The 18,435-nt window shown below is 56.1% G+C and overlaps 1 protein-coding gene and 1 long non-coding RNA gene across 2 annotated transcripts in view; one reads left to right on the plus strand and one right to left on the minus strand.

Annotated features, from left to right (window-relative positions):
• The window catches only part of SMAD6 (SMAD family member 6), a 32,405-nt gene extending 29,041 nt beyond the window's left edge, over window positions 1-3,364 (minus strand). The window contains exon 1 of the mRNA XM_068695820.1: window positions 2,097-3,364. Coding sequence (XP_068551921.1) covers window positions 2,097-2,874 — 778 coding nt within the window. The 5' untranslated portion in view covers window positions 2,875-3,364. The remainder of the gene's footprint in view (window positions 1-2,096) is intronic.
• Window positions 3,365-9,120: 5,756 nt separating this feature from the next.
• Window positions 9,121-15,749, plus strand: LOC137863126 (uncharacterized). The gene is made up of 3 exons (XR_011100702.1): window positions 9,121-9,277; window positions 15,060-15,181; window positions 15,273-15,749. It is a non-coding gene; the product is annotated as an uncharacterized lncRNA (long non-coding RNA).
• The last annotated feature ends 2,686 nt before the right edge of the window (window positions 15,750-18,435 follow it).

The following is an 18,435-nucleotide window of genomic DNA, read 5'->3' on the forward strand; positions in this document are numbered from 1 at the left end:
TACAAAGACTAAAAAATGGGCGTTGGGTGATGGCGAGAGGCTCCTTTCTTGGCACGGACAGACCAATGCTGAGGGCTGGCTGGCTTCGGCCAAAAAGCCACCCAAGTCACTTTGGTGTGTCCAGCAGCACCTGGCTGCTCGGGGGCTCGGTCATGGGGGCCTCACTTTGGTCCTCTCCTGGTCCTTCACCCCGTGAAGGTGCCCGGTGCTCAGCAGCAGCACATCCACAGCCACGTGCCCGCAGCAAGTCCCCAGAAGTGCCTGGATGAATCGGGTCAGCGAGCTGGCTCCTGCTGTGCTTGGAAGCGTAAAGACCACTCGACGAGCTGGGGAAGGTCCTCCATCATTTTCTGGGGTAGAGGTGGGGTTTTCTTCTCAATCGTGAGCTCCTTCTAGAATTCGGCCTTGCTGCAGCTGTGCTGATGCTGACGCTGGGGAGGCGCTGCCCTGGAAATTCGGAGGCAGGACGCTGACCCCAGGCCTCTCCAACAAGCGTGCGCTCCTCGGCTCCCACACTGAGCACAAGACCAGTCCCTCAGTGTAATGACCGCAGCTCACTTGGGGTTATTTCATCAAAACCGACGTCAGCATCCCCTCCGTGGTGCTCTGGCGTGGCCTCTGCCCAATTATTGCCCCTCAAAAAGGAAACGTTCCTCATCCTCATCCCGAAACAGGCACCGAAAGGCCCTAACCGAGCATGCTGCCAGCAGCTAGATGCTCTCCTCGAGGGCTCTTAACAGCCTCCAAGAAAAAAAAAAAAAATCACACAAACAGGAAACGGAGCCAACATCCAGCCCTGGAGCAGCAGCAGGTCCCCTGCCAGAGCCGGACCCGGTGCCACAGCGCGGTTCTTCGAAGCACGGCTGAGTTCTTGTGCTGCTCCATCCCATCACCCACGGGGGATTTGGGGATGAAGGCGCACCCGTGGCCAGGGCAGGGGCACCATTCGTGGCGGCACCAGGGCCGTGCTGGGCCTCCCGCTGCCTTCCCCCAGTAGAGGCAGAGCTGGAGCTGGGGGGCCCCCGGCCCAGGGACCCCCTTGCAGAGCAGGAACGCGCCAGAAGCGCCCGGGGCTCGCAGCCACAGAGCACTGGGAAAAAGCCATCGCTGCGGGAAGGCGGCTTGGAAACTTTGGCCGCTTCTAAAATAAACGCCCATCCCCTCCAATCGAAGCAAAAAGCTACTTCCAGCCTCTAGCGATCTTCGGGGGGGAAGCAGCGCGCCGGCGCTGCGTGCCGAGCACAGAAGTTTCTTTCAACCAAGTGATGCAAAGCGAGGCAGGATTCCGGATTGCAAAATAAATAAAATCAAAGCCCTTGCCAAGAAGGGGACCGTGAGCAGGATTCCGATATCCTCCGGGGTTTCTCCATCCGCATCGAAAAAAAAAAAAATTAAAAAAAAAATAAAAAAAGGAAAAAATAATAATAATAAAAAAAAAATAAAACAAGAAGGGGGCAAAGCCAAAAGCCAAGCCCAGGGCTCGGTGGGGGCTGTGGCTGCCCCCGCTCCCCCCCGGTCCCGCAGCCCCGCGCGGGGCCCTGCGGCTGGAGGCGCGGCGGTAATTGCCCGGCTCCGCGGCCGCCCCGAGAAGCGGCGAGCCAGGCTGGCGCCAGCAGGATGCAAACTGCACATTATCGCCCCTTCGGCACCTAAATAGCAGGGGGACCTCCGCGGGGGGGGGGGAGGAAAAAAAAAAAATATAGGGGAAAGGGGGTTGCTGCGTGGGTCTCCCAAGCGCCGGTGCCTGTCCCATCCTGGCCGGGCATGGGGTAATTTGGGGGGGGGATCCCCAAACTTTGGGACTCCCTCTTAAACCTCGGGATCCTCTTTCCTGAACTCCAGGACCCTGTCTCCGAAGCTCGGGATCCCTCTCCAAAGCTCAGTGCGTCCTTTCCAAAACTAAAGGACCCCTCTCCAAAGTTCGGGACCCCCTCTCCAAACCTCAGGACCCCTCTCCAAACCCCAAGGACTGCTCCCCAAAGCTCAGCCCCCCCTCTCCAAACTTCAGGCCCCCGTCCCCAAACCCCAGCCCTCCTTCCCCACCACCCCCTTGCCACCTAACTCCACAGCCCCCCCCCCAGCTCCCCGCTTCTCACCTGGCCCACAGAGGCGGCTGAAGTGGTAGGGGTTGCAGCAGACGGTGGGGCCGTCGGCGGCTCCGAAGCTCTGGCACTCGCAGAGGGGTTTGAGCTCGGCGGGGTGCTGCAGGTCGGGCCAGCGGAAAAGTTTCCCCAGCAGGAGGTGGGGGGGAGCCGCCTGGCCCCCCAAACGCACCTCGGTGCGGGCCACCAGCACGCAGCCGCTCGGCATCCCCCCGCGGGACTCCACCGCCTCCAGCAGGCTGTCCAACGAGCGCTCCTTCAGCCGCTTCAGCAGCGAGTAGGTGACGGCCTTCAGCTCCTGCTCCAGCACCAGCAGCCGAGACCGCGCCTCGCGGCCCCTCCGCTCCGGGGAACCGCCGGGGGGGGCCCCGCAGCCGCCAGCTCCGGCTCCGGCTCCGCTGCCGTCGGGGCTCGGGGGGGCGACCCGAGGGGCTCCTCCGGGCTGCCTCTCCCCGAACAGGCAGCAGGTCACCGTGCGCCCCCCTCGCTCCCGGCCGCGTCTCGGGTTCGCTCCTTCGGTGGCGTCCCCCCGGCGGTGCCGACCCCCCCGGCGCTCCGCCATCGGGGGGCCCCCGCGGCTTCCCCCGGCCCCTCCGCAGCTCCCTAGGGCCGGGCGGCTCCGCTCCGGGCTTTTTTCGCCGTTTTCACCGCCGGCTCCGGGCTCGCGGTCGCCGCTCGTGGCTCTTCCATCGCCGCCGTCGTTGTCGCCGTCGGGCACGACGCGGCTCCTCCACAGGCGCCGCACCAGCCCCGAGCGTTTGGACCTGAACATACGCCGAGGAGCGGGCGGCCGGGGGCCGGCGGCGCCGTTCGCCGCCCCCTGTGGCGCCGGGGCGGAGGGGAGGGGAGGGGAAGGGAGGGGAGGGGAGGGGGGGGGGGGGGGCTGGTGGCCGGCCGGCCGCCGCCTCTATCTCATCTCAGCCCCCTCCCGGCGGCCGGGCCCCGCTCCCCGGCTCCTCCGTGCGGCGCCCCGCCACAGCCCTGCGCAGCGACTCGCCCCCGGCCCGCGGCGGGGCTGCACCATGGGGCGGGCGGCGGGGCGGGGGCGCCGGGCGGGCATAGACGGCGCCGCGGGGAAGCTCCCGGAGCCGGGCTCACGGCCGCCCCGCCGGGCCCTCCGCCATCGGCCGCCGCCGCGCCGGGGCCGCGAAGGGAGCGGCGAGAAGGGGGCGGCGGCGGCGGCGGCGAGGCCCGGGGCACGGGACGGGGCCGGGGGGAGGCCGAGCATAAACCGGGGGGAGGGAGAGGGGGGAGGTGGGGGGGGTGAGAGGAGGCCGGGGGGGTGGTAGGGAGGAGAAAGGGGGGGTGTGGGGGGGGAGGGAGGAAAGGGGGAGAAGGGGAAAAATGGGGGAAAAAGGAAAAATTAGGGGAAAAAGGAAAAAAATGGGGGGGAAAAGGAAAAAAAAAAAAAAGGAGGGGAAGGGGGGAGGAAAGGGGGATTTAAAAGGGAGAAGGAGGGAAATTAAGGAAAGTTTAGGGGGAAATTAGGGGAAAATGAAGGGAAAAAGGAGGAAGATTAGGGAAAAATTAGGGGGAAAAGGGAGGAAAATAGGGAAAAAATAGGGGAAAAAAATCCCGGAAAAATTAGGGGGAAAAAGGAAAACGGGAAAAAAAGTAGGGGAAAAGGAGCAAAAACGGAAAACGCTAAAAAATAAGGAAAAAAATCGGGGAAAAAACGGAAGAAAAAATTAAAAAGCGAAAAAAAAAAAAAAAACAAAAAGGCTCGGAACTAGAGACGCCGGCTTCAGGACATGGATGGCAGCGCTGAGGATCCGGGGGGCGGGCGGGGCGCTGCTGGCTCTGGGCGCTGGGTGCTGGGTCCGGGTCCGGCTGGGCTCAGCTCGGGCCGCCGGGTGCCGGCTGCCGGGGCCGCCGCTGCCGCCGCCGCCGCGCTCCGCCCGCCCTCGCGGAGCTTTTGTGTGGCTCGGGCGCGCACGCGGGGCCCCTGGCGAGCGGCGGCGCGATTGGCTGCGGCCCCATCATGTGCCAGTCTAGACACTCCGGCGGCCCCGCGCCGCGCCGCCCGTTGCGCAAACAGCGGCTCGGCCGGCCGCGCTCTTAAAGGGACACACACCCTTTTATTACCAACACCCCCCCACCCATTATTTACCTCCCCCCCGAACACCGAGCCCGCCTTGCCGCTCGCCCCTTTCCCCTCGCAACCCAGTCCCCTCGCAGACTCTACCCGGGCATGGAATGGGGATATGGGGGGGTTCCAAGGGGCTGCCCCCAGGGAAAGTAGGTCAAGGCGGCGATCCGGCAGCGAAAGGGTTAACGCCGCTCCTCCTCATCCCCCCCCCCTCCCCTCCCGCCGGAGCCGCGGCGCCGGGCCCCGCCCCCGCGCTGCAGCGACTCGTCCGCCGTGGCAAAAGTTCAGGCTCGGAGCGCGCCCATTGGTCAGTCGGAGAGTGACGCGCGGATCCGCCGCTTCCCATTGGCTGTTCCGCCGAGCCGGCTCCGCCCACCCCGCGCGCCGCGGCGTGGCCGTGAATGAAAGGCGCGCCGCGGGGACCGCGCTGGGTCCTTGTGCCCGCCGGCGGCAGCGCGGGGACAGGGGAGGGGGGGGGCGGCGTGCCCCGGGTAGGGCCCGGTGGGGGCACCGGGAGGGGTACGGGGGGGGGGGGCTGCCCTGCACGAATTTGGCGTTTCAGCACAAAAGAAAGGCAAAGGAAGAAATTAAAGTGATGGAAAAGGGTATGGAAGAAAAGAAAAAAAATTAAAGAATGAAATGAAAGAAATAATGAAGGAAAATAATGAAAGTTAAAATAATAAAAGGAAATCATAAAAGGAGATAGAATAGTAAAAGAAAATAAAATAATAAGAGAAAATAAGTTAAAATAATAATAAAAAATTAAAGTAATAAAAGAAAATAAAATAATATAATAAAATAAAATAAAATAAAATAAAATAAAATAAAATAAAATAAAATAACAATCCTCCCGCACCTTTATGCTGTGTTTTATGGGGAATATCCTGTGGATACCCCGTGATTTACTGGGGATATCGGGCAGTTGGGATGTGGTGATGGCCCCGCAGCAGCCCCAGGAAGGTGCCCCCAAAGGGCAGTGGGGCACCTTCACCTGGCGGCCCGGCCTCACAGCACCTGGAAAACTCCAGGAAGCAACAAAAAAGAAAGAAATGAACAAAATTTGTCAAATGAGATATTGTAAATCCCAATTTGGGCAGGTTCCTGATCAGCATTTTTGGGCAGCTCCTGCAGCTGAGGGCTGGCACCTGCGGTGCTCCGGAGCCCCGGCTGCACCCGCGCAGCTTTGGGTTAGTGAATCCAATTTCTTATGGAAACCTTAAAACCTCCTCAGAAATGTCCTGATGGGCTTTGTGTGGAGATAAGGTCGCGTGACGGCCCCTGCCTGTCCCCGGGCGACGAACAATGGGGTTTTCACGGCGGGCACAGGTACGGGATGGAGAAACCCCAATTCCACCAGGAGTGCCACCACCTCGGGCTGGGCAACAAGGGGGCATTGTTCCACGCCCCAAAGCGGGGCAAGAAAAACAGAGCCCTCAATTGTCCTCCCTGTAATGCACGCATCATTTATAGTAATGTCAGTTATTAAAGGATTTTTGGTAATTAACAGCGATGTGCTCCCGCACTGCCTCTTTTCCCCCCTCTTTTTTTTCTTGGCCTGCCATAATAACAAACATTCCTGCGAGATGCTCTGGAACGCGTCCTATAGGTCTTGGCACAAAAGCTGCAGAGAAGGTTTTGAAAGCCTGCCAGCGTTATCTGACATGCATCTCCCAGGTGCTATATAAAGCCAAATCCTCGTGGGCCCGGAGGACCGTGGGTGGCCCACGAGGGCCCCGGCACTCACCTCCTCCGAGAGCCAAAACGTGGCCGGGATGGGGCGACAGCAGGGAGGGGGCACGGCGAGGAACAGTCGAAGGCAACAGCAGGGCACAGCACGATGAAAATCTCCAATTTTCCAGCTTCTTGGTCTCCAGTTCTTTTTCTCTGGTCAAAGAGAAAGGCAGAAAGGTTAAAACACAAAATTAAAAATTGCCATATAAAAAGCGCTTAGTTCGGTTCTTGGGTCATTCTAACACCTTGAAAATGGGGTCGAGGTGGGGACCCCACGTGCTGGGTGCTGAAGGTTGGGTGGCCCGAGCAGGGGGCAGCAGAGGCTGGGGACACCCCATGGCCCCGACTCACCCCGTGCCCACGGGCACCGAGCGCCTGAACCCGGCCGGAGCAGCCACGGCTCAAGGTGGGGCTCTGCCAAGAGCTGAAAGGCCTCGTAAAATCAGGCTGGTTTTGCTGGAAGCTGAGTTTTAAAGGAACCAGAGAAAAGAAAAAAGAAAAAAAACCTCTGACAGCACCAGAAATGTCCCGTTTTGTTTGTTTTAATGACATCGCGGCGATTTTCCAGCTCAGGCTGACTTTTGGTGTTATATTCTGCGCCACAACGTACCGTGATAGGACCTTGGACGGTCTTCAGGATGGAAAAAGCTAAAACCAGAGCGAGGCCTTTGGATAAACCCAACCCCAAACCGTTTGAGGGCTTCTCCGTCGCGGCAAATTTCACAACCACTGGGCTCGGCGCTCCCAGGCCTCGGCTTCTGGAGATGCTCCGGGCTGAGGATGTGATCCCAGCCCAGAGGATGGGCATCGAGGGAACGTGGAGGCTGGTGCCCAGCACCATGCACAGGGCTTGGAGCCTGGGTTTGCGATTTTCACCACTACCACCCCATTTTGGCTGCAGCATCCTGTGGTGGTGAGGGGGCTGGCGGGGACGGCGCACACCGATCCGTGCCCGCGTCCCCACGCAGGGGCTGGGCAGAGTAAAGGGGTAAATAAAGGTGGGAGAGCACTGCCCCAGCCTCCTCTTGGCACGAGGAATTGTGGAAATCCCTGCACGTGGGTGCAGCCGAGAGCAAATTTGCTCGGGCACCTTTCATCCAGGCGGCCCCGTCCCGTGCCGTGGTGGCACCCAGGGGGTGACGCGGGGACGCAGCAGCGAGGCTGCTCGGGGCAGGCTGGGATGGAAGCTGCGAAAAATAAAAATAAACGGGGAAAAAAATAAATAAAAAAAAGATCAAAATTGGATCGAATCAGCCCACCGCTGCCTTTTGCCCGACCTGCAATTAATGAGAACGGGTTAATGGCAGCTCCGCGAGGCGAGCGCTGCGGCTGCCGCCTCTCCGGGCTCCGCAAGGCCCTTCCCACGAGTATCTCCTGTGGGTGGGACGAGCTGACTCACAGTTTCCAGGGCTGTAGTAACATTTCAACACCCCAGCGCTCCAGCCTTGGGGACTGATGGCAAAGAGCACATTCCCAGCAGAGCGCTCGGGAAGCTTTTGACAACATGTTTTCTTCTGTCAGAAAATGTCAGTGTGGCAAAACCTAATTTTTTTTCTTTTTTTTTTCTTTTTTTTGTAGCAACCTATCTGTTTCCACGAAGGGCTGTTTGGGGAGGTTGCCTGGGCTCGAGCCTGGGTTTCTAGTCAAAACCACGGGGTAAAATCTTCTCCCAGCAGGTCCTCACCTGCAGGTGATGGCACCCACCCGCAGGGCTCCCGGCCCCTGGAGAGGTCCCTGGCTGCCAGCAGGGACACGGGGACATGGGGACACGGGGACATAAATTCTCCCATCCCAGGAGAAGCCCAGTCTTTAAATCCCTTCTGTGAACATCTGGGCCAGTTTGTATAAATGATGAAGCAGTTATCCATGGAAAGAGAGTCCAATTTCCAGCCCGGAGATGTGAGTGCCCATCTGGGATGTGGGGTCTTGGGTTCGGGTCCCCGGTTTGAGTCGAAGCTCAAGCATTTAACCCACCTGTCAGGCAAGGGCCATGAGTACAGGGCTATCCCCTGTGCTGCTGCTTTCACTTTTTTAGGAAAACGAACTCAAAATGAGCCCGATGCAACCCCCACGTCAGCTGAGAAGCGAGCAGCATCTTCTGCCGGTCCCCCTGGTGCTGAGATCGCCTCTCTCCGAGCACACTCGAGCAGAGGCTCCATAAAACCCAGCACAGCCTCGGCGAGCAGGGAGGTGCTGGGGATGGGGGGAGACCCAGCTCAGCAGCCAGCTCCAGCCACCTCTCCAAAGCCAGCTCCCAGCCCCGTGGCCACCTCCTAATGCTCTCCCCCTTGCCCAAACGCCAGCCCCGTTAATTCAACATCACCGTATTTATTCTCCCAACCCTCTAGGGAGGCGAGGGACTACTGCTAACATCCTCGGGTATTCCTCTGTGTCCTGGTTTCAGTTAGCACAGAGTTAATTTTCCTCCTAGCTGCTGTTAAGGTGCTGCCACCGAAGTTTTCAGTGTGTTTCCTGATGCCACTGACAGTGACTTTCAGTGCCCTTTTGAACCCACAGCCTAATAAAAGGAGGTGCATGGATGGAGAGGGGGAGGACATTGCCTCCTGAGCCTTTAGACCAGGAGAGCATCCCACCTGGTGGCCAGCCACCAGCTGCCACCCCTCTGGGGATGCTGCAGCGTGAGCACGGCTTGAAAGCAGCCACCCACCTGCACGAGGGCGCTTTGGGGATTTGGGAGCTCGCAGAAACCCCTTCAGCCTCAGCTCTCACTTCCCCGGTCGCAGGCAGGCCAGCAGGGCTGGCCACTGACCTCCCGTCCCGTGCTGGCTGTAGGAGCCCAGCAATATCTCACAGCACAGCCGCTGCGCTCAGGAGGAAGGGAACTGCAGCCTCCCTCACCCACCAGAGGCTGCGTCTGAAACCCACACCGCCCATAACAAACACGGGAGTTTGTCCTCTTTATCAGCATTTATTCAGCAGCCTGTGGAGACAGTCTGCCTTGCTGGACTCTTTTCCAGGCAGATAACACCCAGTTCTGAAACTGCCCTTTACTTTTTTTTTTTTTTTTTTTGGTGCATTGCCATTTTCGAGGACGACCCCGAGCCCAGCACCTCCGCGGGGTATCTCTGCCCCTATACCCGCATCAAACACAAAACTGGAAGCTCCCCGGGGAGGGCAGCGTTAAAACAAGATTATTCCCTTTGGAGACGGTCCAAAAAAAAAAAAAAAAGAGGGAGTAGAGGTGGAAGTCCAAAGGGGACGGTCATGGCCCATCAGCTGCAAGGGGCTCGGTGCGCCCGGCGGTGCTCTCTGAGCAGGGGGAGCTCCCATCGCGGGGCGGCAGGACGAGGAGGAAGCATAGGTTGACGAAGACATCAAAGCAGAGCTGAGAAAGGTCAGATATAAATGGCAACCTGTCCGGTTGTGCACCAGTTTGCTCTTCTATTTACGACGGCGTTTTCTGGGAAGGGCTGGACAGAGCCAACTAGGGCAGGCTTGTAAAAAGATAATTTTTCTCCCTTAGAAAACACAACGACAGACAGGCTGGGCTGCTGGCTTTTCTCCCTTGCCGAGATCTGCTGCCCTGGGCAATTTGTCCTGTTGCAGCAGCTCTTTGCTGGAGTGCCTGGCGTCTGGGCTGCTCCAGAGCAGACGCCAGGCACTGGAGCAGGGAGCTGCCTACCACGGCGCGGGGAAATATTTTCTGCAGCGGTGCAGGAGCGGCTTAAAGAGCAGCACTGTTATTTCGCAGTCATCTCCAATAATAACTCGGAGACAGCAGCCGCAAGACACATTAGCAAAAGCTGCTGCCACCGAGCAAAACTTCAGAGGAGGAGGAAGAGAAGTGGGAAGGGAAGAGAAATAGAAATGGGGGCTGAGTCACGGGCTGGGCAGGAGGCAGGGTCCTGGGATGGGGCTGTGGGACCGGCACGCTCTGCTTGGGTCCTTCCCCGGATTTCTTGCAACCTCGAAATGGGGATGTGAAGATCATTAGGGCAGAGGAGCGGAGTGTCTGCTCTGTTTTGAGGCTGGAGCGGAGGTAGCCAGGGGCAGTCGTTACTGAAATACCAGGGCGACTTCGCTTTTTGTGTTCAAGCTGTGTTTTGAGTGGCTCCGTTGGCGGCGGGCTGCAGGATCTCCAGGGCTTGCTCACGCAGAAGAATGCGAAAATGGAAAGCGGGATTAGGGAGGAAAGGAGCTCGCCCTGAAGTCATTGGCACCGCTGGCTGTGACACCGGCAGCCAGCCTAAAACCCACACCAGGACCCAGGAGCAGCGGCTCCTCCGCTCCCGTGTCAGTGCCCTAACTACAGCTAATGAGAAGAAGCATTTGGGAGGAGAGAAAATGAATTGTGATACATAAAGAAATAAATTCCCAGAGCCGGGTTGTCCCCTAGCAGCTCCCGCATCACCTCGCCCACCCGCAGCAAGAGCAGGGCGCTGAGCAGCACCAGCACCCTCGCCCCAAAATGCGTGCTCAGGAACGACACCAACCACCCCGACACGAGTTAGAGCCAAACAACAAACATTTCTCCCAAAGCCGTAAAGCAAGGGTGGCATTTTTATTAGCTGAGGTTTCCTCCTTTTTTTTTTTTTTTTCCTTTTTTTTTTTTTTTTTTTTATGGCCTTATCCACAAATGCTGGGAGCCAGAGGGAATTATTTGTTACTTACATTAAAGCAAGAAGCCTTCAGACCACAGCGCTGCAACCACTCCCCGTATCATTATTTTCTTCTTCTGGATTTATACGGAGCTCATTATTAAGCCTTAGCTAACGCAGACATCCTAACAATGCACTGAGTGCTAATAACTGCTAAGCAGCATTATTAATTATTGTAATTACGGCGTTTAAAATACATTTTGATTATATTAAAGAGAATACTTTCCTACTTTTCCGACCAAAAAAATCCACAAATGTAGCTTATTAACACTAATTCTATTCTTATTGGTGAGACTATTGTTAGATTTCAAAGGCAGCCAGTCTGGGCCCGAAACCCAGCCCGGGCTGCGATGGTTGCCCTGGGGGCCAGAAGGATCCTGGTGAAATCCATCAGTGGGGACCCCAATTTGGGGTGCAGTCGGGGTCAGAGGACCCTGACTTTAGGAGAGGCATCGGCACATGTGGACCCCACAGTGGGCTGATGTGTGGCTGGCTGCAGAGCTCCTTGTAGGTACAGGATAGGGGTATGTAGCTACAATCTGTGTAGCTACAATCTGTGTAGGTACAATATGTGTAGGTACAACGTGGGGTCGCAGCCGCACTCAGGCTCTTAACCCTTGCTGCCAGAGCTCGCTGGAATTCTTCACGCCCGAGCCAGACAGGCAAATGGGCAGGCAGACACCCAGCTGCGCTTTTAATTAGAGCGGTGCGGAGATAAAAAGCTTCGGAAAACAATTTTCAACAATTAAAAATAATATTCCCGGCGCTTGGCTGCCCCAGCCCCGTGTGTCCTGGGCGGCTGGGAGAGGCTGGCCAGCCGCCCCCCCCGGCGTGCCAGGTTGTGACTGCCAGGAGAGGGTTTGCTGCCCTTCCCCTCTGCCCACCCAACGAGGGATTTCTGCCCTTCCCCACCACTTGGCCAAGAGCTTGCTGCCCTTCCCCTCTGCTTCCCGGACGTTTCTTTGCTACAAAGAGTTAAGATTTCACTTGTCGGGCTGTTTGTGTTTCTATTCACATGTCAGTGCCTGTCATTTATTTAGTCAATGGGACATGTCCAAGGGATGGAGACAGGCCGGGTTACTCATTCTGACCGTGGGTCGCCAGGCGCTGCAAACCGCCTGAGGTCATTTCCAAAGGCACCACTAACAATGAGAGGGAAGCTGGGCCCAGGAGACCTGCAGGAAACGGCGCGGAGATTAAAGACGGAGATAGTCCTCGGCAAAAGTACACGGCAGGAATGTTCCCTATGTTCTGTCAACAGAGTTTCTTCCTCGCCGAAGACTGTCTATTTTAAGGCCGAGCTCGCACCAAAAATGGAAATCCTTGCTCGATGGCTATCAGCAGATCTTCGCTTCCCGGGGCTGCGGCAGAGCTGTGGCCGAGGAAGCCAAGCCTCCAGCTCGCCCCGCGCTGCCCGCTCCGCTTTCGGCTCCGGCCGTGCTTCCCTGGCGCTCTCCTGCTTCCAGGAAGGGGACGGAGGAGAAGCCCTGAACACCCCGGTGCGGATTTGTGGCAGGCTCAGGCTCTGCAATGAAGCCCCCGATGGCACATCTGGGGATTCCCCAGCGCAGGGCAGGAGCAGAAGGGCAGTTTTGGGTGCAGAGATGCACGTTTTGCCTCCCAAGCGAAACGCCGCTGCCTGCTCGTACTTAACACATCGAGTACCTCTGGGTGTTTTGGAAACCATTAATAGCAACCACATGACTGGTGTAAAACACTGATTTTTCCATCCAGACACACTATTGTTTTCAGATAAATACATTCCATCGAGCTTTTTTGTATCTGAACTTTCTACATGTGGCTTCTGGGGCTCGGGCAGATGGGGCTCAGGGCTCGACAACAATAGCGGTGGCCCAGGAGGGGCCCCCGGAGCCCGCTGCTCGGGAACTGGTGACACGGGCTAAATCCTGCCCTCTGGTGCTGCTGCCATGCTGGTGACACGGGGCAGGGGCTGGAGGTACCCGGGGGACGGGCAAAGGAGCTGCACAGGAGGTTAAAGCTGGTCCAGAGAGATAGGGAAAGGCAGCAAACGCATTTCTCAGAACGCAAACATCCATCACCGACACACACGAGAGTCTCCAAATTCCTCAGTGTTATATTTATGAAGCCATTCGGAGACATGATACAGGCCAGTTCCTGTAGATTTTTCCATGTGCTGTTAAAGATTCAAATTACAGAGCAATTTTCCGCCTTTGAAGACGTCGGGCTTCGCGGTGCAGAGCCCGGGGCTGCTGCAGGCTGGGTCTGTCTCGCTGCGGCCCGGAGATAACGCAGAGCCACCGCCAGCGCTCGGCCGCGCCGGAGTCAGGAGCAGGCCAGGAATGACAGCACCGGGGGGAATTTACTCCGCTGGCAGATAAGGAAAGCATCCTGCTCGAAGCACGGGGTAAACAACTCGTAATGCCAGCGATCTGCAGAGTCCCACGCGGCCCCAGCGGCACATCTGCCCCGCACGGAGCGGGGATGGAGCCAGCCCAGCACCGGGGTGCTTTGGAGACCCCCACGGGGCCGGGTGCTCGCTGGGGACACGGCTCCTCTAATTCGCTCTGCTCGGTGCAAAAGGAAATAGAAATGGGGGAGTTTGTCACCCGGAGGAGAACTGGGGCACCCAGAGCACTGGTGGCCACTGGTGGCATTGGTTGTGCACATAGGGCTTGGGCCACCCAGATTAGAAATCACAAAAGAATTGGGCAAAATCAGAACGATGTTAAAAATAGATGAAAAATCTCCTTATTCAGCACACAACTCCTGACACCAATCGTTCTTCCCAGTAATCACACAGAACTCCCTACCAAACTAAATTCAGGTGTGTTTTCATCGATAAGGGCACAGGGGCACAAGCTGGGAGCAGAAGTCACGGCACGCCAGCTCCATGGGACAACATCTGGGGCTCTCCCCGGTGCTCACCGGGTAGCTGCAGGGCTCACCCCTCGCTGCACAACCGAGGTCTGAAATCCATCCCTTAGCATGAGAGAATCACTGCCTGCCTGTGCCGCTCCTGAGCCATCCCCGGGGCAGCTGCCGTGTTCCTGTGCCCCTGCGCTCGCAGTGAGGCTGGAGGACGCGGATCAGAGCCGCCCTTCGAATCAAGCATCGGGGCTGAAACTCTCAGAGGCAGACCCCAGAACATATGGGACAGCGAGGATGGCATCAGGAACAAATCTGTGAAAACCTGCCCAAGGATCACCACCGCCTGGATGCCATCGAGCCCCATCCTGTCTGCTCTCCCCAGCCCTTTGCCTCGTCGCGGGGGCACGGGGGAGCCAGGAGAGGAGCCGGAGGAGCAGAGCGAGCAGCTCGCGAGTTCAGACACTGATTTACAGCCCAGGCCCCGGGCAGATCACTGGCTGGGTTTGTGGTTTCATTTCCTCATCTCCAGAATCGCTGCCGATGTGCGAGAGGGAATTAACATTCAAACTTTGCTTTCAATAAATGCTTGAGGATTCATTTTGTGTTTTATGAAGCTTTTGGAAAGATTTTGGAAACCTTCTGCCCTTGCATGAGGGTCGCTCAGCGCCAGCCCTTTCTTTGGAGCTCCTCTCCCTGCAGTGCCAATACCCCTGCTGCAAAGGGTTTTCCTTTCATTGAGTAAAAATTGAGCTGCCTCAAAAGTAAAGGCACCTGAAGGAAGATTCTGCCATCTCCCCGCAGCCCTGGACACCAGCGGGACATTTGGAGCACGACAATTCCTCCATAAACCAAACCAAAGCAGGTCCAGGCCAAGCGGATGGGCTGTGGGTCAGCAGGCTCTGAGTGACCCTAAAAAACTCCGCAATTCTTCATCTGTGAGTGCAGCTTCAGTACAAACCCTGTTTTCTACCATCCCTGCAGGATCTGGAAGTGAAAGCGTGGCCTTCCAGCTCCTCTGTGCTGAGGCCAGTGGAAATTTGGTGCGGGTTTCACCCGAGGACTGCGCACACTTCGGGCTCGGCCTGTTTATTGTTAACCTCATAAAAAAACATCAGGGTTTTTGCGACTTGAAAGTCTTTCTAACTTCATAAAATATGTGAATGCTTAAGAAAGAATCTGGGCCCAACTGCAGAAGTGATGACTAACAAGGAGGAATCTCGTGGTGTTCAAAGGGAGCAAAATGAGCTGGCGAGCCGTGGCATAATGAGTTAATTTGCCTCGCAGCCTACCTGGTGCCCAGCGCCAGCTCTCGCTCCCGCAGACGTCGCTGGTGATGGGTCATAGGCTCCTCCACCCAGATGAGTGATTTTAAGCAAAAGATCCAAAATTAGCTGTCTCAGACATGCACCAGCCCGAGGTCGGTCACTTCCTCGTAATATGGATGCTGAATTTCTATTAGAAGAGAATTCGAGTGTTTCAAAATGACACGTTTTGGTACTTTGAGGTGAAATAATCTCCATTTCTAAATGACATTTCTTTCTATTTTTAAAAGGCTGCGAAGTTTTGAGAGCAAATCCAACCATGCATTCAACCAAAACAACATTTTTGTTCAAAGCCTCAGTTCCCAGAAAAGTTGTAAACCACTTTTTTTTTTTTTTTTAAATTCAGAACTAGAACAAACCTTTTCCCCAAGACTTTGGAGCTGCCAATAATCCATTCTTATCCCAGATTTGATGGTTTCATAAAACTGCTGGATCTTGAAGATGCCATTAGGTGGATGCCTTGCTAAGGTCTGTGCCATTTTGTAACTCCCCAAATTCATCTCAGACTTCAGCACCCCTGTCCGAGGGATGTTTACAGCTTTTTCTTTTCCCTCCATAGGCAAAATTAAGCAAAAAGCTAAAACTGATGAAAGGCACATTGCTGTCTGTCATAAGGGGCATATATTGAAATATGGCAGTGAAAAAAGCCAGCTCTGCTCAAACCACTGCAGAATCCCAGCGGAACGAGGCACGTGAAGAATATTTTATATTTAGTCAGAGGAGGGGAGAGGCAGGAGCCGGACGATGGTGGGTTTTTGTGATGAAGAACATTTCTAGGGGAATCTCCCTGCCATGGGAATAGCTCCATGCTTTATTTTTATAACGAACAACCCTCTCTGGCGTTTCACAGCTCCAGGTTACTTTGGAGAGCTGCAGCCATCCCACTTTCTCTGTTTATCATATCTTTATCAGCCGGGACGGGAGGAAGACATGTAAGTCATAATCACCACTCACGAAAACACACCACCAGTGGCGAAAAGAAACAACATCCCAGTGCCCGGGCAATCCTGGCTGAGAGGTCAATTCCCACGCTCCCTGGAAGGAACAGAACCTGCCTGCATGGTGCTCGGCCGGGGTCTTCACCTGGCTCTTCTCTATCTCCTCTGCTGTCCTGCTGCACTTCCCTGCTGTGCTGCTGCCCTTCTCCTCTGCTGTCCTGCTGAATTCTCTCCCGGTGTCTGTCAGTAGCTGGCCACCAGCTGTGAGTAAGGCAAGGGAATGGAGCTGTGCTGATTACGGATGGAAACCAAGGGCAGAGGGCAAAGAAGGAGTGAGCAGGTTCTCGAACAGAGGAGCCACACAAAAACTCGGGTTTAAGTGGTGCTTAAATGCCGCAGGGCATTTTGTGGGGGGAACGAGTTTCCCTGCCTGGCACCCACCTCGCAAACAAGGTGCTGCCCATGGGGTTCGCCCTCAATTCTTTTGCTGAATGTGTAAACCAGTGCCTTGGCCTCGCTTTGTGAAGAAGGAGCCACATTTCACTCCTGAACCCTCTCCTCTCTGTGTCTCCTGCTGCAGAGCATCCCCGACGAGGCCACGTCGCTCTCCTCCAGCAGCGGATGCTCCAAGCCAAATGCTGGCCTTAGCAGGGAAGAAAAATGCAGCACCCAACCTACAGACAGCACCACAGCTCCAGAGGAAGCAGAAAAGGACGAAGGCTTCCTGCCAGATCCTGCTCCAGGTGACACCTGAAGCCACTGAGTTCTCTGGAGCTGTGCTACAGAGGCTGAGGCCGGAGTCTAGAAACAATTCTGGAATGGGACGCACTCAAAAATGATGCACAGCTGTGAGACCAACAGAGAAGGCTGAACACCGAGTACAGGTACCGTTCTGGAATGGATTTCTAGAAGATTAGAGGGCTTAGTCCTTTTCCTTTTTACAGTTTATACAATTAAGAGATGTCTTGGTGAAACAAGAAACAGAACAAGCCAGATGTTCAACTCCCAGCACTCACAAACCATAAAGCAGCACCTGCCCTTCTCCCCACTTCTCAAAATAGAACCGAGACTGAAAATCAGCAATTTTTAAAATGACACATTTCTTCTACTGAAAATCCCCCATTAGCTACATGTTTCATTTTCTGCTAGCATCCCCTTCAACACGAAGGCACAGCAGTGTCATTTCGACATAGCAGCTGCCTTTGGATGGCGTTAGGAAACCCCACGGCTGCCCCTGTGGTGGGTCACCTCTACCTGCTGCTCTTTTCTTAAGTGGTTGCTTGGCTGGTGCCTTCACTATCATCATTTCTCCTTGCCTTTGGCCTTCAAAGTGTGTTGTTTGTGGACTTCAGCTGATAGACTGGGAAAGCGCTCGCCGTCCCTCCCCGCGGAGCCGGGCTTTGCCTCTTCCCCCAGCTTCATGTGACTGCTTTGTAGGAACTTGCTTTGGCACCATCAGATTAGTCGCTGTTAACATCACTGATCCCGCGGAAGGTTCTTCCCAGTGAGCAATGAAACATACCTAATCCCGGCAGATTAAAGAGGAACACGTTTCATCATCCCTCCCTCGGCTCCAGCCGCGGCGTTAGGAGCCTGGCACCGTGGCGAGAGGCTTTGCCCTTGTGCGCTGCCCGTAGCTCCATCACATTGCAGTAAGAGCTGGCATCCGTGACAGACACAGATTTCAGATATATGGGGATGCTGAGGGGTGAAAACAATTTCCACGGTGTTTTTTTCTTGAAGCTGTTGCAGGGGCTTTGTACCCGGTGGCAGCACCCAGGTTTTGGGGCACGCTTCCCATGTCCTTGCCCCTCTGCCGGCTCAGCCAGCCCCGCTGCTGCTGCTCCAGCCTCCCCTGTGCCCTCCTCCGGTCTCACTTCGGGAGATCACTCTTCACATGGCCTTCTCCAGCATCCATCTGCTGTGTTTTAACCTGGTCTTTTAAGAAAAGCTCTTGCTTCCATAGCAGGAGCTGCAAAAAGCGGAGCTCAGCAGCTGTCTCTCTAGCAGCGGAGCAGCAGGCACGGGGCAGCGCGTGTGGCAGGCTCTGTGACAGCCACCGTGCACCGAGGGAAAAGCCAAAGTGCAAGCTCAAAAGAGACGACACCGAAGGATCAGTGGGCAGGATGGAAATATCATGTCAGAAAAAGCTTGAACTGGAGGCTGTGCTTTTTGCTACCAGGAATCCGATCGCGAGGCAAAAATCTGGAGGAACCCAGATTGTTCCAAACCATGTGCTCCTCGTGGAGCAAATTATTTTTATTGCCACAATAAATGGAAAAGGTTCTACCTCCAGAGCTGTGGGGGAGTACCAAGGGCTTTCCCTCTGGAAAAGGCAGAGACCAAGGGTTGTATGAAACAACTCCCTCGAGCCTCGGTCTCTCTCGCCTCACATCCCTTATTTCACCTGACTCGAGGGCTGCGTGCTCCTGGAGCAGAGGCTCTCCTGTGCCTGCCCGTGGCAGCACCAGCTCCTGCTCTCCAGGCAGACCCTGGCAGGACCAGAACGTAACCCACAAAGGCTCCCAGCGAGGTCCCTGCTGTTCTGAGACGTGGCTGGCCCCAGGGAAGCCAGAGCAGAGTCAGCACAGGCTGGCTGCAGCCTCCAGCACAGGGCAGAGCCCGGATGGGACAGCGGGAACCAGTTCAGATTCAAACCAAGCTTCTCACTCGCCACCAAAACAAGCATGCTACGGACTTGCTATCCTCCCCAAACCACAGTGTTGTTTTAATGACCTTCCATTTAGGCATTAAGGAGTGAAATGCCTAATCCTGTTGAGCGTG

Source organism: Anas acuta, chromosome 12 (genome assembly GCF_963932015.1).
Source record: "Anas acuta chromosome 12, bAnaAcu1.1, whole genome shotgun sequence".
Lineage (NCBI taxonomy): Eukaryota > Metazoa > Chordata > Aves > Anseriformes > Anatidae > Anas > Anas acuta.